This window comes from Coregonus clupeaformis, chromosome 7 (genome assembly GCF_020615455.1).
Source record: "Coregonus clupeaformis isolate EN_2021a chromosome 7, ASM2061545v1, whole genome shotgun sequence".
NCBI classification, from domain to species: Eukaryota; Metazoa; Chordata; class Actinopteri; order Salmoniformes; family Salmonidae; genus Coregonus; species Coregonus clupeaformis.
Genome location: NC_059198.1, coordinates 65,888,203 through 65,912,655, shown reverse-complemented (window position 1 = coordinate 65,912,655; position 24,453 = coordinate 65,888,203). Strand labels below are relative to the sequence as shown.

The following is a 24,453-nucleotide window of genomic DNA, read 5'->3' as shown; positions in this document are numbered from 1 at the left end:
AACTACCTCATCCCCATATTGTTATTTATTTTGCTCATTTGCACCCCAGTATCTCTATTTGCACATCATCTCTTGCACATCTATCATTCCAGTGTTAATACTAATTGTAATTATTTTGCACTATAGTCTATTTATTGCCTTATCTCCATAACTTGCTACATTTGCACACACTGTATATATATTTTCTGTTGTATTTTTGACTTTATGTTTTGTTTTAACCCATATGTAACTCTGTGTTGTTGTTTTTATCGCACTGCTTTGCTTTATCTTGGCCAGGTTGCAGTTGTAAATGAGAACTTGTTCTCAACTGGCTTACCTGGTTAAATAAAGGTGAAATTAAAAATAAAAAAATAAATAAGAAACCTGAACACACACACTTTGCTCAGAGTCTGTGTGGATTGGCCCCTTGTCTTCTTTCTTTGTTTAGTTTTTTCACATTGAGAATGATTAAATTTGTCTTACACCATTCATAAACTAATAGGTATGCTACTGTAAATATAAAGTTATTTTCTCAGTTTCAAAATAATTGTAACCACTAGCCTTCTCCTAAATAATGAACATAAAATGCTTTCATGCCTGTGCATAGGCTACATGTTGTTTGTTTTTCTTGTTAGGCCTATAGGTTACCTCTGCCGTGCCAAGGGGAGAAATATGCCACATGCAGCTTTGAGTAGGCCTAGACTAATCCTGAATAAGAATAGACTGCACTGAGAGAAGGCACAGGCAGCGCAGTCAAAGTCACTTCAGAATCATCAAGTGATCAACAAGAAGAGCGTGAAGTCAACCTAACCACTGCGCACTGTTCATACTTTTGCGCACTAGATAGTGCACGGTTGGAGACTTGGAGTAGGCTATCAAACAGGTGATGCATGTATAGTGATTACCTAGCCATTTCAATCATGATTAAGTTTAGCCAATTAGTCTATATCATGACTTTGTGATAAAATGCCATGTCGCAGGGCTGAGTTTTATAGCCTGCCCTTGTTGTTGATGTGCACTTGTTCACACTTGGCAGCTGTGCGCTAAATACCAGCGCGTCGTGTTGTGCTACAGAAGCCATCCTATTTCGGTGGACACATAGCAACACGGAGAGAGAGGGGACATGGAGAGAGAGAGCTGAGACTTCAATATTCTGCCACACGAGTCAGAGTCAGTCTAGACTAAATCAAATAGGAGTGTTGCCTTTTAGATTCAACGATTTTATTTCAGATGTCTCCCATTCGATCATTGCACTGGGGCACGAGAGAGTGGGATTAGGGGATAGGCTATATTGCGCATGGTGCTTTATCAGAGGGGCTTTGATAGGCCTATCGGTTGTGACAGTCGGACTGCGCCTGCCTGGAATACAGGTGTTATTTGGTAACATATGGACGCAGAACACATGATGCATTGTGAGCAGATTGTCAACACTCGCGACTTCATCATCTCAGTTACATGCACCTCCTCTACCTCGGGAAAGTCGGTATTCCGTCGACGATGAGGTTGTATCCTTGGCAACCACGGTTGTGGCCAAGTCTGTGAAGGGGGATCTCAGCCCCTCTCGGTGGACTTTAGCATTTTTCATCTCTGGGCGTCCTCAGTGGGATGGAGTTCTGACCGTATGATGTTTGTTTAGCCTACAATGGCTGTAGATTATTTGCGAAATGCATGATCGTTTCGAATTAACGCCCAGTGATTATTACATGCCGTTATCTCCGTGATTACTCATTCAGAAGATTCCTACTTAATATTATTCGTAATAGCTCTCGAATACACAGCCTACCATTCAATAAAGATAAGGAAAACGGTGGCGGACCCAAGCACAGTGCAAACTGTGAGGCTTTAGTAGGCTAAACACTCGCCCAGGAGGGAGCTGTTTAGTCGGGGAGATCATGGCACATTGTCGCGGCCGGAATGTGCTTTGTGCATGATTTAAGCTTTGTGTTTGAACAGATCCTAAATATAAAAACATTTAGAGACTAAATGATGGTGCCTGGTGCTCCTAAAACGATGCTTCCCGCTTCCGAGGCTGCCAAAATCTACCAGACCAACTACGTGAGGAACTCCCGTGCTATCGGGGTTCTGTGGGCTATCTTCACCATCCTCTTCGCGATAGTCAACGTGGTGTGCTTCATCCAGCCCTACTGGATCGGAGACGGGATGGACACGCCGCAGGCCGGCTACTTCGGCCTCTTTCACTACTGCATCGGAAACGGGCTGTCCCGGGACCTGACGTGCCAGGGAAGCTTCATGGAGTTCAGCACCATCCCCTCCGGCGCCTTCAAGGCCGCGTCCTTCTTCATCGGGATGTCCATGGCGCTGGTCATCGGATGCATCGGCTGCTTCACGCTCTTCTTCTTCTGCAGCACAGGCACGGTCTACAAGATCTGCGGCTGGATGCAGCTGGCTGCCGGTAAGTTCCCCCGTTTGCATGTTGCTTCCTTGAAGGGTGAAGGAGTTCGGAACTTCAGCAGTTCTACAACCAGAGAGAAATTTCTGTATTCCAGCTGTTCAATCAGTCAGGTAGGGGAAATAAACAATGTGTTAAAGCTAGAATCCTTAGTTGCTACATCCATTCTTGGACTTGTAAATTATAGGCTACCCATTGATTCTTGAAGAATATAACTGAAAAATGCCTCATGAGCTTAGTTCAACTGTCGTACCCCATCAGAACCCAAAATACAAGCTTGTTTTACTCCAATGTTTGTAAACAACGTAAATGTAAACAAACACTGTATAGCCTAAAAACATGGTTAAAACTATATTTGATATTATGGGTGGTTAGCCCTTGCATCTATAGCTCTGTCTATGAATTTGAGAGTGGTTACATTTCTCCAGCCCCATCCCTTAGATTTGTAGCAAAACAGGTGCGGGGAATCCTTTGTTATTGTTTAAAGTAAGTATTCTAGCTTTAAGTGTTATACTTGACATCAGTTTTACAAGAAGTGTATGATGAATTTCGGGGGGTTAAGCAAATATGTTTCTATCAAATGAGCAAAAGCTCCCGGCAGATGACAGCCATGTTTGTTTGTTTGTTTGTTTGTTTGTTTTAACTCACCATACACTGTCACACTATCTTTAAAACATCTATTAAGGGAGCAAAGACAACCACACAAAATACAGCCAGACACGCAAACAACACGGGCCACGTTGCGTGTGCAAGCCTTATAAATGTACACATGCATGTGTCAAACGCAAACTTGGTTCTATTTGAGAAGCTCCACGAGTTGCAATTCCCCTCCTTATTGGATATCAGGAAGATACAACCCACATGGATGCTTGAAAGACACACGATAATAGATTAATTAAAGATAACTAAACACTAACTAGGTTTCCCTTTTTATCTGTAGATTAATCCTTGGAGTAAAAATCTACAAATAACCATCTTAAAAGAGGCCCATATGCATGTTTGGTAAAATAACAACCCAATGTTCATCTCCCAGCTAAATATCCATGAATGTTTCATGTGTTTCGACCCACCCAAAATTAATATAATTGATGCACAGTTGAGTTTGGTGTTTTAACCTGCCTGTCATGATTGCATCTTGTGGGGAAAGACAAAATCAAAATGCGCACGCGGACTCACTCGCATGGTGTAGTCTGCAGGTAATGGTCTCTCATACATCAGAATTTGTCAAAACTTGTAAACAAGCATCACAGTGAAAGTTACTTTGCAGAATTTAAGCTTGCACAAAATGCACAGACTCCAGATTGTGGCTTTAAAGCGGGTGCATACAATCAATCAGTGATCAATCAAAGGCAATTATCCTTCAACTCATCTATGCAACAAGTAACACAAACCACTGATACTCCCCCACAAATAAAAAATAATAATGAAATGCGTTAATGTTGCTTGCCAGATGTTGGTCTGAGACTCACAACACCATCCGTCTGTATAGGCTTGGTCTAGCTGCAGGCGCCTCGCTGTAAATTTACTTTTTTACGTTTTAGCAGACGCTCTTATCCAGAGCGATTTACAGTTAGTGAGTGCATACATTATATTTAATTTTTTCATACTGGCCCCCCGTGGGAATCGAACCCACAACCCTGGCGTTGCAAACGCCATGACCCACCAACATCCCTGCCGGCCATTCCCTCCCCTACCCTGGACGACTTGTGCGCCGACCCATGGGTCTCCCGGTCGCGGCCGGCTACGACAGAGCCTGGATTCGAACCAGGATCTCTAGTGGCACTGCTAGCACTGCGATGCAGTGCCTTAGACCACTGCGCCACGGGAGGCTGTAAATTCATGCTGAACATAAACACCAGCACGGAGATTATCCGGAGGATTCCACAGCATTGTCATCCCAGGCTGAATTAAAACAGAAGCCCTGCATAATGAGCACAGCCAGGATGTTTATATCCTCACCTTGTTTTTCCACATAAAAGAAAGTCAGCTTGGTTGGTTTCACCATCTCACAGGGAACAGGGCCCATATCCACAAATGAGCTCAGAGTAGGAGTGCTGATCTAGGATCAGTTTAGCATTTTATATCATATAATATATATATAATATAATATAATGAATACGATTATATGGACAGATCCTAGATCAGCAGTCCTACTTTGAAGCTCTGGATATGGTCCTTTATAATACAGTACAGATCTGATCATGTTCAGACTATACAGGGGGTGATCCACAAACTGACTAAGGTGGCCTGTATGATGCCAAAAAACACACTTTACTAAACATATTGTAAATATTTAAGTCATTTAAATTAAGAATATTTTTTTAACGATCTCTGCCGAGTTATGGGGCCTTTTCACCACTGAGATTCTCTAAATATACCTGTGAAAAATATGTTTTATGAACTCAACAGTCCATGTTTTTTCCCCTCAAAGTCTCTGTCAAGAAATATGGCATCACAATGTACCATACTCCTGTAAGGCTGCAGAGCATGGTTTTTAGAGTGTTCTGTGGTGAGGAGTTAACATTGGCGATGAATGTGAGAGGTCTGAGTGCTTGGGGCCTGTTGGCTGCTCATTGCTTCCTTGTCTTTTATTGATCCATCACAGCACTTTGCTCGTGGCAATGACATGCATCATCAGCATTCAGGCAATCTCTGCCTCATTCAACTCACTCACTGAATCTCTCTCGCAATCGCTTCCTTTCTCCATTCTCATTCTCTCAGATATGTCATGTTGAGGTCACTGAAATTGGCTATTAAGACGTTCCTGGGGAGTAGTAATTGGAAATATAGTGTGCTTTCCTTTTCTCATTGCAGCCACAGATCCCAGGTGTGATTGTCAAATCCTTCTAGGCTCAGTGTAGTCCGACTTCTATCCAGGAGTAACTGGCTGTTGTGAGTTTCTGTCCAAGACGGCACATAGCTAAGAGGCACATCTCCTTAAAAGCAGAGGAGAGGCTGAATGTCTGATGAGAGCAATCCACCTGCAGGCATTTGAACAGCAACTCCAGAACAGTGCTCTCAAAATGTCTGCTTCTGTGCAGGTGTGTTTTCAAGGAAATGTACATGAAACCAACTGACATGTTCTTGCCCCTGCAGGCTGCAGCAATACCTAAAGAATTATGTCTCCTTACTACTGTTACCACTCTTGAAGAATGTGCTTAACTGGCCCACTGCACACAGCAGTTCTCAGGTAGACATGCCCACTCTGCACTCAGCCTAGTAGCTGCCTGCAAACCGTAGCAGCTGGACCATCCGCCCTGCCTCCCTACCTCTCTACAACCTCCCTCCCTCCCTCTCGCTCCCTCCCCCCTTACATCGCCTTGACCACCCCCTCACTACGGACCAATTAACTCCAAACTAAGACTGACAGGCAGCCCCCTCCATCACAACCACACTGCATGGTCGGTCGATGATAATCACACTCATCCTGTGACAACTTCCACCAAATGCCAGGCGCTTCTCCACTGTAGTGGAGGATGTGATGGATGGGCCAGCTCTGGCAACATGACAATGCCTGCCTGCCTGGCTCTAGTGAGGTAGCAGATTGGTGCTCGGCTCGCCATCCTGGATGGAAATCAGAACTCCGCTGGCCATCCCCTATTTCCGACCCTCACCAAGGCAATGCCTGAACACACAGGAAGGTGATTATCATTCATGTATTGGGCAGGGGCTCCTTGCTCAGATTGAAAATGCCTTCCGCAAGCAAACAAAGGAATCAGGGGGGCTCTTGAGTGTGTTGTGGAGGCATTTCAACGACCTGTTTCCTGGCTCTGTTTGGACCACTAGGCTGCTCATATGGGTAAGTGGCCTGCACAGTGGCTGCACATTGCTGCACTCAGTACCGGTCCAATGGGCCCCCTGAGACGGAAGCTGGCATTAGCATTGAACATTAAAAGGCCCATTTTGTTGCTAGTGGTTTATTGATCCAGAGGTTTCTGTGCAGAACAGAACAGCACAAAGCTCCACTAATGGGAGACAGCCGCTAACACCATTTGGCTCCTCAGCTGCTTACAGGCAGCACTGTTTGTTTGTCTATTTATTCAGGTGTGTGTGTGTGAGAGTGTGTGCTCTATTTACCGTGTCTTTAATTTATCCTAGGTGTCTGCCACAATCCCTCAATCTGGGGTTTGTGCCAACTCGTGCCTATGCATAAGAGTGCATGATTTGGCATTTAAATACACACAGTCTGTTCAGCACTCATACAGTACTGTGGCTGTTGGGGATCTTTGCACAGTGTGGCTCTCCATTTCTCACACTTCTTTAAAATAGACCAGGCTACCAATGTCTTTCTGAACTGAATATGACCTGCCATAAGTGAGAGCTTAGTTAACCTCCCTCTCCACTCACAACTTTACAAGGTTGTGCACTAAGCCAGTGGTGTCATAGTACCACTAAAGACAATAGCTAATGACATCAACCAGCTCTTATCCTTCCTGTCAGTGGTAACATGTCACGAAGTTACAAAGCCAGAACCCAGAAGCAGACCAGGACAAGGTAAGTTGAAACGAAGGTGAGTGTTTATTTACAAAGTCAAGTGTGATGCTGAATAATCCAGGGAACAGAGCGGGCGGCGTTGATTAGTTGTTGGGGGTGCAGTGGTTGATCCAATCGTGGCTCGGCAGCCGCCACCACCAGGCAGAGGTTGGATGAAGGTTCCGGACGAGTGATGTTCATGGCTAACGATCCGGCAGGGAATGGATGTTAGGCCAGGGCCTAAGAAGGGTGATGATCAGGACCAGGTGTGCAGATTGCTGATGGGATGCAGGTGCGGAAATCAAGAGAGCTCCCCGAGCGTTCCAGAACCCTCGGGAAACTGGAGATCACGAGCAGAACAACTAGTCCACAGACAGGACCCGACTCAGACTGCCGGGATCGTTACAGTACCCCCCTCCGACGAACGCCACCGGGCGGACTCCCGGAGCGCCAGGATGGAGGCGGTAGAAGTCACGGATGAGGTCAGCATCTAGGATCTGTCGCCGCGGAATCCAACTCCTCTCTTCAGGACCATACCCCTCCCAGTCCACGAGATACTGGGAAACCCCGGCCCCGCCGTCTGGAATCCATGATGCGTTCGCACCGTGTAGGCAGGACCACCTCCGATCATCCGAGGAGGAGGAGGAGGAGGCGGAGGAGGCAACAGAGGACTGAGGAAAACAGGCTTGAGGCAGGAGACATGAAAGGTGGGATGGACTCTGAGCGTCCTCGGGAGTTTGAGTCGCACTGCCACCGGATTGATCACCTTCTCCACCACAAACGGACCAATGAACTTCGGTAACAACTTCCTAGACTCAGTCCGTAAAGGAAGATCCCGTGTGGCCAACCAGACCCTATCTCCGATGGTATAGGTGGGAGCGGGGATCCGGCGACGATTCGCCTGGAGCTGATACCGGTCCGAAACTCTAAGGAGTGCCTTTCTGGCCCGATGCCAGGTCCGGTGGCAACGACGAATATGGGCCTGAACAGAAGGCACTGAGAGCTCCTTCTCCTGAGAAGGGAACAAGGGAGGTTGGTAGCCATACAGGCACTGGAAGGGAGACATCCCAGTGGCAGATGTAGGGAGAGTATTGTGGGCATACTCAACCCAAGGCAACTGAGAGACCCAGGAGGTGGGGTTGGAAGAGGCCAGGCAGCGTAGCGTGGACTCCATCTTCTGGTTGGCTCTCTCCGCCTGACCATTAGATTGGGGGTGAAAACCAGATGTGAGACTGACTGTAGCTCCAATGGCCAAACAGAAGGACTTCCAGACAGCAGAGGTAAACTGAGGGCCACGGTCGGAAACGATATCACTGGGCAAACCGTGGACCCTGAAAACCTCCCTAACCAGGATCTCGGACGTCTCCGAGGCAGAGGGAAGCTTGGCAATTGGCACAAAGTGGGCGAACTTGCTGAATCTGTCCACGATAGTCAGAACGACCGTGTTCCCCTCAGAAGCGGGCAACCCAGTGACAAAGTCCAGGGGCCAGATGCGACCATGGTCGCCGGGGAATAGGAAGGGGGTGAAGTAGTCCAGAGCTGGGCCGATTGGTACTCTTATTCTGCGCACACACTGGACAGGCAGCAACATAACCCCGAGTATCCTCGGCCATGGCAGGCCACCAAAAACGTCTGCGAAGAAGCGCCATCGTCCGAGCCACGCCAGGGTGACAAGCCATCTTGCTGGCGTGGGACCATTTGAGGACCGCAGGACGAACCGACTCAGGCACAAACAACCGACCGGGTGGACCGTTACCGGACCGGGCTGCGTCCGAAGGGCCGCCATCACCTCCTCCTCAATCTTCCACCTAACAGCTCCCACGACGCAGTTCCGGGGAGAATTGTCTCGGTCTTGGACCCACTCTCCTCCGTCTTGGAGAACATCCGAGACAAGGCGTCCGCCTTGCCGTTCTTAGATCCAGGTCGGAACGTCAGGGAAAAAATTGAATCGTCCGAAAACAACGACCACCTGGCCTGACGGGAGTTGAGACGTCTAGCCGATTGCACGTAAGCAAGATTCTTGTGGTCAGTCCAGACAATAAACGGTTGCTCCGCCCCTCCAACCAGTGGCGCCACTCCTCCAAGGCAAGTTTCACCGCGAGAAGCTCCCGGTTACCCACATCGTAATTCCTCTCCGCAGGCGAAAGGCGACGAGAGTAGTAGGCGCAGGGATGGAGTTTACTGTCCGTGGAGCATCGCTGTGACAGGATGGCGCCAACTCCCACATCAGACGCGTCCACTTCAACGACGAACTGACGGGCCGTGTCCGGTTGAGAGAGAATCGGTGCGTTGGTGAATCGCCTCTTCAAATCCAGAAACGCTCGATCCGCCTCCGGATTCCACTTGAAGCTCCTGATACTGGAAGTCAAGGCAGTTAACGGAGCGGCCACACGGCTGTAATCCCGGATGAATCTGCGGTAGAAATTCGCAAACCCCAAAAATCTCTGGAGCTGCAATCTCGTACCGGGCTGGGCCCATTCCAGAACCGCTCTAACCTTCTCCTGGTCCATCCTAATCTCTCCCCTGGAGATGATGTACCCGAGAAAGGATGTCGTGTGGGCGTGAAACTCGCACTTCTCGGCCTTCACGAACAGGCGATTCTCCAACAATCGCTGCAGAACCTGCCGGACATGCTGGACGTGGTCGGAAGGTTCCTTCGAGAAGATCAGAATGTCATCCAGATAAACAAACACAAAGAGACCGATCATATCTCTCAGGACGTCGTTCACCATACTCTGGAATACCGCTGGAGCATTGGTCAGTCCAAACGGCATCACCTGATACCCAAGTGACCCATCGGTGTATTGAAACCCGTCAACCACTCGTCTCCCTCTCTGATCCGGACCATGTGATACGCATTGCGTAGGGTCTAGCTTGGTGAACACCGTAGCACCCTGTAAGGAGTCGAAGGCAGAACTCATCAAGGGCAGGGGATACTTGTTCTTGACCGTGATGTCATTCAACCCCCGATAATCAATACACGGTCGAAGAGAGCCATCCTTCTTACCCACAAAGAAGAATCCTGCCCCCAGGGGTGATGACGAGGGACGAACGAGACCAGCAGCTAGGGACTCCTTGATGTAGGTCTCCAAAGCCTCACGTTCAGGGCGGGAGATACTGTATAACCTTCCCTTGGGGTAAACAGCTCCAGGGAACAGGTTGATGGCACAATCATATGGTCGGTGGGGAGGGAGTGACAGAGCCTTCTGCTTACTGAACACTTCCCCCAAATCGTGATATGTCTCGGGAACCAGGGACAAATCTGGGGGTTTAGCCTCAATCACCTGACTGGGAACCGAATGGGGACAGGCAGTCTTGAGACAGTTAGCATGACAATCAAGGCTCCAACTTCGTTACCTTGCCCGTCACCCAATCGAACGTGGGATTGTGTTCCTTCAGCCAGGGGTATCCAAGGACCAGAGGAACATGGGAAGACGGCAGAATGAAGAATGAAATCATCTCCGAATGATTCCCCGACAACAGCATCTTAACCGGTTCAGTCCTCATCGTGATACGTGCCAGCCTACTGCCGTTCAGAGTGGTCGCTTCAATGGCTTCCGGCAATTGCTCCTTGGAAAGCCCCAGCTGTTCCACCAACTCGGCATCAAGAAAGCTTCCATCGGCACCTGAATCGATAAAAGCGTTAATCGCTAAGCTCTGATTCCTGTTCACAAGGGTAGCCGGGAAACGGGGTCTGACAGAGGTATTGAGAGGTCGAAACTGGCTCGCTAAAAGTCCTCCCAACTTTAGCGAGCCGCGCAGTTTGACGACCGCCGGGAACAGGTGGCGAGGTAATGTCCCGAACCACCACAGTAGAGGCAACAGTTAGTCCTACGTCTGAGTTGGCGTTCCTCCTTGGTTAACCCGTGCCGCCCTACTTGCATTGGTTCCGAATCGGGAGACAGGACCTCTCCACTAATCCTGTGTGGTGGACGATGATCGACGTATTCTGGTCCAATCCCCGACCCGACTGGAACCTGAGAAGCTGATCGATTGGACGGACCCCATTGCTTCTCCCTCCTTCGCTCTCGGACTCGATTATCCACCCGAATAGACAAGGCTACCAAGCTGTCCAGGTCACTAGGCTCCGGATAGGAGATCAACTCATCCTTGAGCTGCTCCGACAGACCCTGGTAAAAGGCCGCTTGCAGAGACTCCTCATTCCACCCACTCTCCACAGCCAACGTCTTGAACTCGATCACGAAGTCGGCCACGCTGCGAGTTCCTTGGTGAAGCGAAAACAGGCGCCTAGCTGCGTCCCTCCCTCGGACGGAATGATCGAAAAGCTTCCTCAGCACGGCCGTGAACCCCGGGTAGGAAGCCATGCAGGGGTCTTGTCGTTCCCAAACGGCTGAAGCCCACTCCAGCGCTCGACCACGCAGCAACTCAATCACAAAGGCTATCCTAGCCTTGTCTGTGGCATAAGAGTAGGGCTGTAGATCGAACACTAACCCACACTGCATAAGGAAAGAACGGCATCTTCCCAGCTCCCCCTCATATTTATCCGGCGTCGGAACCTTGGGCTCACGGAAGGACACCGCCCCAGACGCGGCAGGCGAGATGGGTGAAACCGGTAGTGGATCCTCCACCGAAACTCGCGCTGGTTCTGGACCTCCGTCAGACCGGTAGAAAGGTTCCGAACTGCCAACGCGATCTCCTGTAGCTCCGTGCTATGATGGCCCAACATCTTCTCCTGATGGGTAATGGCATGGCGAACAGAGTCCAGGTCCGCTGGGTTCATTACTGGCCGGATCGTTTCTGTCACGAGTTACAAAGCCAGAACCCAGAAGCAGACCAGGACAAGGTAAGTTGAAACGAAGGTGAGTGTTTATTTACAAAGTCAAGTGTGATGCTGAATAATCCAGGGAACAGAGCGGGCGGCGTTGATTAGTTGTTGGGGGTGCAGTGGTTGATCCAATCGTGGCTCGGCAGCCGCCGACCACCAGGCAGAGGTTGGATGAAGGTTCCGGACGAGTGATGTTCATGGCTAACGATCCGGCAGGGAATGGATGTTAGGCCAGGGCCTAAGAAGGGTGATGATCAGGACCAGGTGTGCAGATTGCTGATGGGATGCAGGTGCGGAAATCAAGAGAGCTCCCCGGAGCGTTCCAGAACCCTCGGGAAACTGGAGATCACGAGCAGAACAACTAGTCCACAGACAGGACCCGACTCAGACTGCCGGGATCGTTACATAACATGATGGACTGGCTGGCTGGGCCTGAGAGGACTAGGGAGATGATGTAACATGACCAAACGGGAGTCCCAGTTACACACACACACAATCTAGCACCATTAGTCAGAGCTTTAGAGGACTGCAGAAGTAGTGTGGTGGGACATCAGGAGGAGTTGTAAATGGGGCAAATGATAGCCGGCTCACTACTCCAGCTCTGTGGAAGCCCATTGAGTCTCCCACATCATACTCCACAGATCAGAGTTTCTCCCACAGCATACTCCACAGATCAGTCTCCCACAGCATACTCCACAGATCAGTCTCCTACAGCATACTCCACAGATCAGAGAGCCTCCCACAGCATACTCCACAGATCAATCTCCCACAGCATACTCCACAGATCAGTCTCCTACAGCATACTCCACAGATCAGTCTCCCACATCATACTCCACAGATCAGTCTCCTACAGCATACTCCACAGATCAGTCTACTACAGCATACTCCACAGATCAGTCTCCTACAGCATACTCCACAGATCAGTCTCCTACAGCATACTCCAGATAGAGAGACAAAGGGCCCAACCCTCTATCCCTCTCCTCTTTACTCATCTCTCTCTCTCCTCTTTAACTCATCCCTCTCTCTGTTGCCTCCCCATTCAGCAATGCACCGGTCCAGGCACCGCTGTCAGCTACACACACTCCATCCTTTTAGAGTGTAATGTTATGTACAATGGGCCAATGGACCTTTAAGCCTCCAATGCAGTCATCAGGAAGTTAGATGGTGTACCAGCCAGGCATGAAATGTGTGCTTTCTCAAACCCTGCTCCCAAATGATCAGCATAGCATGCCTCTTAATAGAACTGTCAGCTGGTGAATAAATTAGAAAGCAGACGTTGTGCATCAGGAGATGTGAAGGTTCAGAGCAGGAGGTGTTTTATGTCTCTTCCTGTGGATTAGGGGTGGGAGATACAGGTGGCAGATACATTGCCAGGTTTAGGATGTCATTCTGACACATCCTGTACCTGCCAACGACCAATAAGCTGGGTTTGGGCTAAGAGGAGAGATTCTCCCATGGTTGTGCATCTGCAATGACTGTAGATGCCATTATTGGGATTTGCTTCAATAACATTTCATTACTAGGTCTGGTGGTTTATGTACACTCGTATTATTCAGATGTGGGAAATTGTTTTAAAGGTGTTGTGATCTTATCGTATTGGTGCACACAATTACTTTGATAAAATAGCTAGTCAATTTTTCATGAGTTTGATTGGCAGCTGTGATGGAGGACTTGCTAGGCCTGTTAGAAATGAAGTGAGTGACATCTCTGATTGAAGAGTTGCATGGTCTTTTGGGACTGAACTGTGACTGACCGTTATGATTGGTTATGAGAGAGAGAGAGAGAGAGAGAGAGAGGGAAGGAGAGGGAGAAAGAGAGAGAGAGAGGGAGAGAGCGGGAAGGAGAGGGAGAAAGAGAGAGAGAGAGGGAGAGAGAAGAGAGGTTTGAAAGACAGCCGATTCCAGAGAGCCACATCTAACATAGCATGACAATACAAATCCCTAAAGAATAGTTAGTCCTCTGGGAGTACAATATAGCCTCATTCAAAATGCGTTCTAACACTCAACTATCTTATGGTCAATTTCCTGCCAATCAAATATGCTTGGTATGGAGTGCAAGCATCAGCCATACTGACAAGGAAAATTCAGAGCAATGTTGATATATTTGATGGAGGCCTATCTGTCAATACACTGTTCAGCTCTGAAGTCAAACTCAAGCTTTTGTAACCACAGACTCTCTGACTTTACTGCATCATTAATCCAACTTCCAGTAAAGCAGAGTCATTTAAATGCTCTAAGAGCTATTAAAGTGGGTTCCTGCGCATCAGCGGATTTTAATTGTAGACCAGCACAGTTGAACCACTAATTGAACTTTGTGATTTTTCGGGTGTAGGCTTTCCCCAGTGCATGTCGCGCTTCCTAAAGAGCTGTGTCTTTCTGGACAACCTTTTCTCCCGGGGTGTCAGCCTCGGTGCCACAGGTGGGTGGGGTAACTCACTGTGTTCGCCCTGGTTCCATGGCACCGCTCGGCTAGTGTTAGCATTATTTCCTGCTGTTGCTCTTTCAATGGGGGGCTAAATAATGGGATTAGGCCTGGTCGACTGACTGAGCCACCGGTACAGCTGACAGGAGAGATAACACGGCCTTTCCTAGAGGTCTTGCAGGATGCACATGGGTTATGTGTCAGTCTGCTGTTTGCTACAGCAGCACATGTTATGTCAGTCTGCTGTTGGTGATGCAAGCTACAGCTCAGTAACAGTACTAATCATGTTAATCATAAAGCACCACATAGGGACCTAGCACTAGGGGACATGGAGGGGGTGGTGGGTGAGGGAAGAAGATTGGCAACTCCAAGTCAGACACTAACAGTATGGGGTAAAAGAGTAGAGAGACAAGGGCTCTCTAGCGCTATGTCTATGGTGTGTGTGTGGCTGTGTATTCCTACACATTTGACTGTTCTCCTTTGTTTGAGTTCTGCATGCACAGTATTTGTCAGCACTACCTGGGTAATCTTGGGTAGAATGAGCAACCTATGAATGCTCTACTCTGCAAATGTCCTACTCTGCAATAGAGATCTTGCTCAGTCTGCTACAGTACAGATGTAGGATCTTAATTTGAGCCAGAATGCTACAGCAGAAAAATAATCCTGCAGCAACAGGAAATGTGAATTATTATGTGGATTATAATTAAAGGACATTTTTGTAGAGGTTGATACATTTTTCGTAAGTAAAAATCTAAAATGGAAATTTTTTAAACCTCAAATACACTACAAGTTTTACATTTCCTGCATTGCAGTTAAGTTCTCCTGCAACAGGGTGATCAAATTAAGATCCTACATCTGTATGTGTAGGCCTCCTGTAGCTCAGTTGGTAGAGCATGGTGCTTGCAACGCCAGGGTTGTGGGTTCGATTCCCACGGGGGGCTAGTATGAAAAATGTATGCACTCACTAACTGTAAGTCGCTCTGGATAAGAGCGTCTGCTAAATGACTAAAAATGTTAATGTATCATCCATCCCCAAGGAAGCGTCACTAAATAGCTAGGCCACCCACCACTGCACAAGGGATCAGTGACAAATCCCCCAGCAGGGGAAAGTGATAATCTCAAGGAGCATAAGCTTTTCCCAAGAAGAGAAAATACTGCCCCTCTCTCACTTTCTCTCTCCATTCTCTCTCTCTGATACAACTCAGCGAACCCTGATCATAGTGAGAGAAGCTGACTTATTTAAAGCAGGTGGGTTTATGCCAAATGTAAAACGTAATTTTAGGAGGTCACTTGTAGAAGTAGCGATCATCTACTGTAGTAGCGTGTAAAAATAAGTTGACCCAATTGACTTGTAATTTTTTAGTTTGTCTTACTGCAGCTAGGCAAAACCTTTTTGCTATGGTCAAGTGTTGACATATGTGTTCAAATAAAGCTATAATAGAGCATTGACAAGAACATCAAATGTCAGTGTTTGTCCTACATTAATTTAGTAGTGGCGCACCAAATGTCTGCCGAGACATGCTTTTAAGATCAGAGTGTGACGAGGTGATGTTGAAGGAGTCAGGTGCAGGAGGGTAAATCACAGAATAACAGGCTTTATTATGCTACCACAGAGTTACGCAGGAACGCGTCAAACACTCCAGTGCGCAAAACAGGCGCACTGGAAAATACCAGGCACACGGGAAAATATCCCGGCGGGGGAAAATACAAGGAGCTTCACTACTTTCCACAATAAACAATCACACACAAAGACAAGGGGGCAGAGGGAACACTTACACAGGTACTGATGAGGGGATATGAACCAGGTGTGTGTAATAAACAAGACAAGACAAATGGAATGATGAGATGAGGAGCGGCAGTGGCTAGAAGGCCGGTGGCGACGAACGGCGAAGCCTGCCCGAACCAGGAGAGGAGGCAGCTTCGCAGGAAGTCGTGACACCGAGTGACACGTTACAACATCAGATCGTCAGAGAAACCTCCAAGGTAACTAGCTAGCTAGCTTGTAATCCTGGAAGTGTATCCAACCCTATTAATAGATGTATAGATGTATGCCCCAGGAAGACCCTCCCCCTGCTACCTCTGCCACCGCTGCTGAAAGAAATCCTAGTGGAAACAGTGAATGTGGAGATAGTGGCTGGTGCTAGTGGGTGGTGGTGGTGGTGGTATAGGTTTTAAGGTGGCAGCAGTAGACATGACAAGTGACAGACAGAAGTCTTTCCACAGTTCAATAAGAATTGATTACCCTGGTTCCATAGAGGTCATTAGTGCTGATACAAAGAAGGAGTAGACCCTGAGGTCCTGATTGCAGCTCTGGTCCTGTCAAGCTCATCATCCCCAGCGCTTAGAGATCTACATATCAACAACTTCATCCTCTACATCTTGGGTTCTTAAACCTTTTCAGCTCGAGACCGAAATGAGAAATTGACCGTCCTCCTGTGACCCAAATCGTCATCCAACGATGTATTCTCATAACTGCGACCCACCTCTCACATGCCCAGGGCCCACTTTGGGTCCCGACCCATAGTTTAAGAAAGCCTGCTCTACAGGCAAGAGATTCCCTAATGCGGTCAGACAGCAGACAACCTCAAACAAGATAACCTCTGAACCTCAAATAACCATGGAAACTCTCTGCTGCAAACACCAACCGCTAAAGATATCAGGGCATTTAGTTTCATAATTGTGTACTTAATGTATACTTGTATGTGTAAGACATTACTTTAACTTTGGTGCATCTATCTAAGGGTCACAACAAGGCTTTCTCTATAGAGCCACAGTTAAGTGACTTTCTCTGGGCTGAATTTCCCCCAGGTCTGTGAACCTTAGCAGAGAGAGCATTCACATTCACAATTGAGATCTCACTGTCAGCATTGTTTATCCATTTAAAAAATGCAGCGAGCCAAAATGCAAAGTACATGACCTTGTAGACAAAAGCATGTGTTGAAGCATCTTGAATCCCTGAATCCCTGAATCCCTTCCGGTCTTTTAGAAATGCATGAGCCATATCAATAACACTACCTAACTCTGGTTTGTGAATAAATTATAGTTGAGTCAAACTTGAATGAAGGCTTTGAAGGCGTTTGGTATTTCAAGTTGCCCTGTTTGGAGCAGTTTTAGATTAAATGCAATCATGAGCCGTGCAAATACATTCATATGTGCTGTAAGCAGCAGATAGCAGGTAGAAAATAAACTCTGTTTTCAAATTCAAATTGCTTTATTGGCATTAAAAACATTGCGTAAACAATGTATACAATATACTGTTGCTCTTTTGAATCACATGAACTCAAACACAATGCTGCAGCCCATTCCAGCAAGCTGCATCTCACTGCTCAACCGCAAGTGAAAAGGTCTATAGAGACCTCTCTCTCTTCTCTCTCCCTGTCCTGAACAAGCATATCCCTTCCTGACTTCATAATTAAAAGAAATAATGACAGTTGAGAGTTGTTTAATTATGACTAGAGGCAAAAGGGTAACAATTAACTACAGATAAAGACTATGTGAGAGTGTTATGAATGAAAATTAGATCATTATTATTAACAACACTGACTTTCGCCTACATGTGCCAACAAACTAACCATAAGACACCCACATGAAAACACGTGTGAACAAGATCTGTTTCTTATGCTGGATATTCTTGAGGTGGCTTCAACACCCTAAAATGAGGGCTATGAATCAACACCCCAAAATGAGAATATGAAGCTCATTGAATTGTATTGGCCATGTTGATCAACTATGACAAGCACATCTAGCATACAGCATGGTGAACTATTCTCACCACCAAACCTTCTGCTCTCAATCTTTTATTCCATGAGACCAGCTGTTAGATTAAAACCATTGTTTGATCCATCAGTCCAGACATTGTTGTTGTAGTCTAAGTAGAGATAGGCTGTAGATGTATTTACCCCCACGTATCCTCCAGTCTCTATGTCCCAGCCAGCGTTCAGAGGAGGAGTTGGCGTTATAGATTTCCAAACTGTGTTTATCTCCTGGATCACCAGAGCCAAGCACAGGAGACAGGCGTTTGATTTATCCCCCTCTTCTGGGAGAGGGAGGAAGGGAAGAAGGAGGGAGGGAGGGGAAGAAGGAGGGACAAGGTGAACCATTAAAAAAGCAGCGAGACAGCAGCAGCAGCGTGTGTGTGTGTGTGTGTGTGTGATGTTGGTGTGTCTGAGTTTGCTTTGTTAAGAGACTGTTTCTGTCATCTATCAGTCTCTCCAACCGGCTGGTTATGACACCTGGCTGTCATTGTTGGGTTCTCTTGTTGGGTGATTTATGGTGAATGAATGGGCTTCAGCAAAGGTAAGACTACTTGGCCCAGTTACTCAGGTCTAGAAAACAACAACACCACCTGTAAACTGCTCATCTTTAAGAGACTCTGTGCTTGATATCTGACTGTGTGGGCAGTGGTGACTCGTCTTGTACTGGCCAAAGTCTTCAGAGACCTTTGACTTTTTTTATTCAATACTTCTCAGTCCTCACCTGCGGCATCCATTTTAAGTTTCCACACCAATCAAAGGAGGACATAGGGTAAATCCTTTGATGTGCTGGACCTCGGCAGTCATCCGCTGTGTTGGAGCGTGTACGTCTCATCCTACTCATCCGGTCTCTCTCTTCCTCCGCTGCTCCACCTGATCCATGGCTAATCAATCAGTCATTGTTTCAATCATCTCTTCCACCTGCAAACCAAAACCGAAGCCCTGAGGGCAATCTCATTCTCCATGTTATCCTCACATGGCCGCATCATCATCTCCCAGCTCTTCGACACCCTTCATCTTAATCTGCTCATCACTCAATACATCATAATGGATTGGGTTTTCCTGGGCTTGGCTGGCATATCGCCGTGCCTCCAGCATGTATTACCCTATCTAGCACCAAGTCTCTCCCCGTCTGGGAGAAGCAGACTGTGACCCCAGAGTTGAACGGAAACATGACAGCCTATTGTTAGCCAGCCACAGAGACCAGGACCAGGCATAGGGGTCTAATAAATGACCAGCAGGGATGTTTTCCTGGAGCACCCTGTCATTGTTAAGTAAGGACTCACACCCCTTGGGGAATTACCCCCGAACAGTAATTACAGTGAAGGAAGGCAAATGCCGCCATATGAATGGGAAACTACCCACTGGGCAAAAACTGGTTGAATCAAAGTTGTTTCCATTTCATTTCAACAAAAAATATCAATGTGATGACGTTGAATCAATGTGGAAAATTGATTGTATTTGCAAAAAGCCATCAATGTAAGGGCATTTCGTAGTTTTTTCACCCAACTTTTAACCCTAAAGCCAATGACACGGTGAAATTTGTTGATTTCATGTTGCATTCACGTCAGTTGACAACTCAACTAAATGTAAATCTGTCACGAGAGTTTTCTTATCTCAATGGTTGAAGTCAACTACTTCTTCAATTTTTGAATAATTCCCAGAGGTTATAAATCTCTAGTTTAAATAATAAATTAAACAAAGACCCCTTTCTGCAATGGTCAGCCTTTATTCATGAGAGCGCTCTGCCACAAAATGTACGCACAATCTTTTTATACACACACATCAGAGGAAAAATCCCACCCCGCTTCGGGCGGGCTGTATTTTTCCACTGTACACATCTTGTAAGCTCACACCTGGGTTTAGCTCATGTGGTTATCCTCTGCTCTCCTGACCATCAGGTCACACATACACACACACACACACACACACACACACACACACACACACATGTTCTTATCATAGCCTACTCCTTGCTCAGGCAGGCTGCATTTTTCCTCTATTCCCATACATAGTTATCGCTGTTTCACACAGTTTCGGGGTGTAATAATTAGTCATTACCAAATTCTTCTATCAAAATCAAAACTAGATGTTGAACTGACCGCTGTGCCCAGTGGGAAATTAGCACCAATGGTATGTGATATGGGGTCAGTGTGTATAATTAAAGGGATCTGGATCTCTTTAAGCCAAGAAATTGAAATTAATTGGTGTGCAATATCTAAAGGAATGGTAGTACTGAGCTGAGCAGGTTGAGGAACAATGTTCACGCTGTGAAAGAAACAGCTAATGATGTTGACGGAGTGTTTCTTTCAAAGCGAGCCTTGCCAAGACTGTGGGAAAAAAACTAATACAAATGAGGTCTGTTGTGAGGACATCAAATGGCTTCGGCACTCGCCGAGCAGCACAACAGCAGAGGTTGTTGTCTGATAAACTTAGCGCAGTATATTGGTCTCAGGGAAGGTGTGGTTGATATTCCAGGGAGTCTGGATGACGACACGTTCTGTGTGCATAACTGCACTTATGACTTATTATACTATCGCCCCTGGGTTCAAACACCATACTTCGCTTTAATGAGATAGTCTATGTTGAAGCTTGTGGTTGAGCATTGCAGTGAAGTTATTTCTGTGTTGCGGTGTTGATCTAGCTGTAACCCAGTTTGTTTACACAGACCTGTTTATGAGGGTTACGGCTTGGAGGATGCGTGGCTGAGAGAGAGGTGCACTGTTTCACCGTTGTTCGCTGCCAGCTCTGCAGTCAATATTATTTCCGAGCTTGGCTCGCTCGCTCCCCGGGGTTGCCATGGAAACAGCACACTACTAGCTGGCTTCCTGCCTCTCCCTCTCTTGTTGCTGTGAGATGGGCAGGAACTCTCGGACATGGTAAGCAGAGACCGGTGTAGTGGTCAAAGAGGTTCCTGCTGGGAAGGCACCGCTGGACAGTTAAAAGGTGTGTCTCCATGGCAACCAGCTGGATATGGACCGGACTGCCCTTTAAGATGTTCCCTGCTGCCCTCGCCCCATGGGCACTGGTCGGCATTAAAGCCTTCCCTCTGATACAGCTCTGCCATGCATCACTGCTCACCAAGCTCCTGCTGATCACTCTTGCTGACATAAGATCAGAGTGGGTAGAGAGAGACACAATGTGTCTGGCCCCTCTACACAGACAAAGAAAGTACTGACAGTCCATCATTTAGTTCTGAAACTAGAATCAACCACTCACATCTCTCACTCTGTAGAAATTGTTCAGCTTCATAAACAACTTTTAAATTCCACAATTATTTCAGTATTCCACTGTCTCTCTGTGACACTCTGCTTCCAGATTATCACTATTGTCCCTTTCAACCTTCTCTTCCCACTTCAGCTGAATGTTATTTTCACGATTACAGCACAACAGAGACAGTTGCATAAAGTTCCCCCGGCAAGATCACTCACTCTATCCCCGCCTCTCTCAGTCCATCATTAGTCAGCTTGGTACTTCCAAACTGATCTCAGAGCAGTAGAGAGAGGACCACATCACATGTACCCTTCCGTCAGCCCAGATCAGAGGAATATTAAAACAATCCCATCAGCCAACTTCAAATGGCGCCGGGTGGGTAAAAATAAATGAGGACATCTGTAGAAGAGTCACAGGAACTGCCTGCATCATCTGCCACTTCCAGAACCCTGTCACCACATCTGAGGAACTTGGGAAAGAAAAGAGGGATCCACGCTGAATAGTGATGAAGTTCTTCTAATCTAATGGAGAGATGAGTAGGCTATACTCTTTCTGTAAAATAAAAAACTCAGAGAATGGATTTTTGTTAGACATCAAGCATTGATGAGACACCTGGGTTGATTGGTGCAATGTAGAACTAACCGTGTGGGTGAATTATCTTGGCAGCTTGCAGCTCTCCAGCAGAGTGGAGGAAGTCGCTTTTCTATCGCTGCTCATTCAGCACAGTCAGTAGCAGTCCCCAGTCTGTAGCTGCCTGGGTCCCATCCAAAAAGCCTTACTTTATGATACTATATTACTATTCAGCTTATCCCTCTCATTCCCTCTCATGGAAGCGCATCAAAACATTATTAGGTTGGTTATTTTTTCTCTACTCACATGATTACACAGTGCGTCAACAAATGTTGTTTTTCCCTGTGAGGCTGCTTTGCTTGTCACTATGGCTCCTCGTCGGCAAACGCTCGATACTCGGCGGGTCTGCTGGCAGCCGCCAGTAATTAATTGGAACACCTGTTCCCAATCACCCCTTCTGTTCCTCCGCCCTAGAGGTTCATGGGAAACGGTTTCCAATGTGTGGGGCTACTGTAATACTACAGCTCTTTATGAGTATGATAAAATGCTAGTCATATCTGAGAGAGGGGTTGAGCGTGAGTGTCTGTGACTCTTTAGTAGGGATTGAGGCATATGGCAGGGCTGGGTTTACTAATGAGATGTGATGAAAGAGTGACAGATAGAGAGAGAGAGAATGAGGGAATTAAAGAGAGGACAAGAAAGGAAGAGGAAAATGACAGAGAGAGGGAGAGGAAAGGAGAGATAGCTGACTGTGTGACTCATGTCGGCCTCTGTCACAGTGTCAGGAGTGTGTGACTCTCTCAGCTACCTGTAGCAAAGAGGAAGAGGCGACGTAAGAGGTTTTACTCCACCCAAAATCTGTCCGCGAAAATAAGCCCATGAAGTGAGGAATTTCTGTAAGGAGGTCAATGAGAGTGTCAACAAAAAATTGAAGTTTCGTAATGGTTAGGTTGTTATGAATGAACTGATATAAGTGGACGCACATGGCATTTCGGCAACTTTATATCGGAGCCTGTTGTCATAGCGATAGATAGAGGACTCATCATGGATGAAACCCGTTTTAGCATGGACATTGCCATTGAGAGCTTCCACCATTTTAAAGTGGTCAACTGGGTGGGGATTCCTATGAGTTGGGAGCAATCAGCCAATGAAGAAGAAGAAAATTGACTACTTTAAAATGGAACCCATGCTGTGACAGACGCTATAATGGCACAGATACAAAGATGAGTCCTCTCATTGGCTAGAATGACCCCACCTGATCTCGCCTCCTCCCGCCTGCCTTCCATCTTTGAGGACATGTTTTTCCATTGTTAGAGTGGTCACTTGACTATCTTGTCAATATAATGAACAATCTTTGGCTGTAGTCATCCACATGCACATTACATGTCACTTCCTGTAAGGATGACAGGATTGACAGCAGGCTGCCAGTCACCATGACGATGCATCTGCTTCTGTCACCTCTAAACAGATCTCAGTGGGAGAAGACATGATTGGTGGCAATAACTGACTACTTCTGATTGGTGGAAATGCTTTCTTACTCTCCCAGGTCAACTATTGCTTCCAGTGGGAGTCAGTCAGTAGGCTTTCATAGAGGGATTTAAACCAGTGGGGGTCAGTCAGTGGGCTTTCATAGAGGGATTTAAACCTGTGTCAGTCAGTGGGCTTTCATAGAGGGATTTAAACCAGTGTCAGTCAGTGGGCTTTCATAGAGGGATTTAAACCAGTGGGGGTCCGTCAGTGGGCTTTCATAGAGGGATTTAAACCAGTGGGGGTCCGTCAGTGGGCTTTCATAGAGGGATTTAAACCAGTGGAGGTCAGTCAGTGGGATTTTATAGAGGGATTTAAATCAGAAAAACAACATCTACGCCTATGAGGATTATCGTAATGATTCATGCAGATTTATGTTGTGATGAAAAGACAAAGGGGTTTTCTATTGCTGTGTCTGACAATGGGTTGAATGGGTCATTTTTCTTTGCATCTAACGATAATCTACACTATGCTGCCTTGGGAGACAGTAATGACATAAGAGTTTAGCTTTTTTCTGTCTGGCATAGCAGGTTTCATAGGTATACTATAAATCATATAAGACCTTTTTTTAATATAAATGAAGCAGGGACCGTACATAAACCCCTCTGCTGTAGGAATGGAGAAGAGAGCAGATTTATCTGCTGTGAATAGGATAGGACTTTTTCCTGGTCAGGTCAGAAAATACTAAAAGTTCATAGTAATGAATTGCAGAACAAATACAAAATATCTATTGGTTTAATTAAGAACCACAGTTGCTGCTCAGTTAAGGGGAGGACGGACTAGTCTTGCTTGTTGAACACTTTGTTTCCTCTCTTTATGTGTCAGATAGGAAGCATTGGGATTCTAACCCTGTAACCTCCCGATGGTACTTCCATTCAGCAAGCCCTCCCTCTATCCCTCTATCTTCTCCACCATCCACTATCCTTCTATTCATTCTCACCTTCCTCCTCTCCTCTCCCTAGGAAAGAAAACAACACGCACCTCATAGAATTCCTACTCTGTTCAGACACTCATTGTATAGTGCTTATTCCTGACATGATGCTTTTGCCTCTCTCTCTCCATGCTCTACCTGTGCACAGTAGAGAAGCAACAGCTACACTTGATGTAATTCTGAGCCCGCGCTATAGAGACAGAGTGCTCAGCTCTTTCCCTCTCTCATTCTGCCCCTCCCTCTTTCTTATCTCATTCCTTCACTTTTATCTCTCCCCCTCTCCTTCCCTGTCTGCCTCCTTGTAAAATCCTTATCGGCCGCAATGACAAATGAATCAAGGTGGGAGAGAGAAAAATAAGCATGTAAATGCTATTGTCTGCACTCTAATCCA

At 46.7% G+C, this 24,453-nt stretch overlaps 1 protein-coding gene across 1 annotated transcript in view; it reads left to right on the top strand.

Annotated features, from left to right (window-relative positions):
- The first annotated feature begins 1,078 nt into the window (after positions 1 to 1,078).
- LOC121579068 (LHFPL tetraspan subfamily member 3 protein) overlaps positions 1,079 to 24,453 on the top strand; it is a 37,193-nt gene continuing 13,818 nt past the window's right edge. Inside the window, exon 1 of the mRNA XM_045221485.1 lies at positions 1,079 to 2,392. Within this exon, the coding sequence (XP_045077420.1) occupies positions 1,963 to 2,392 (430 nt within the window). The 5' untranslated portion in view covers positions 1,079 to 1,962. The remainder of the gene's footprint in view (positions 2,393 to 24,453) is intronic.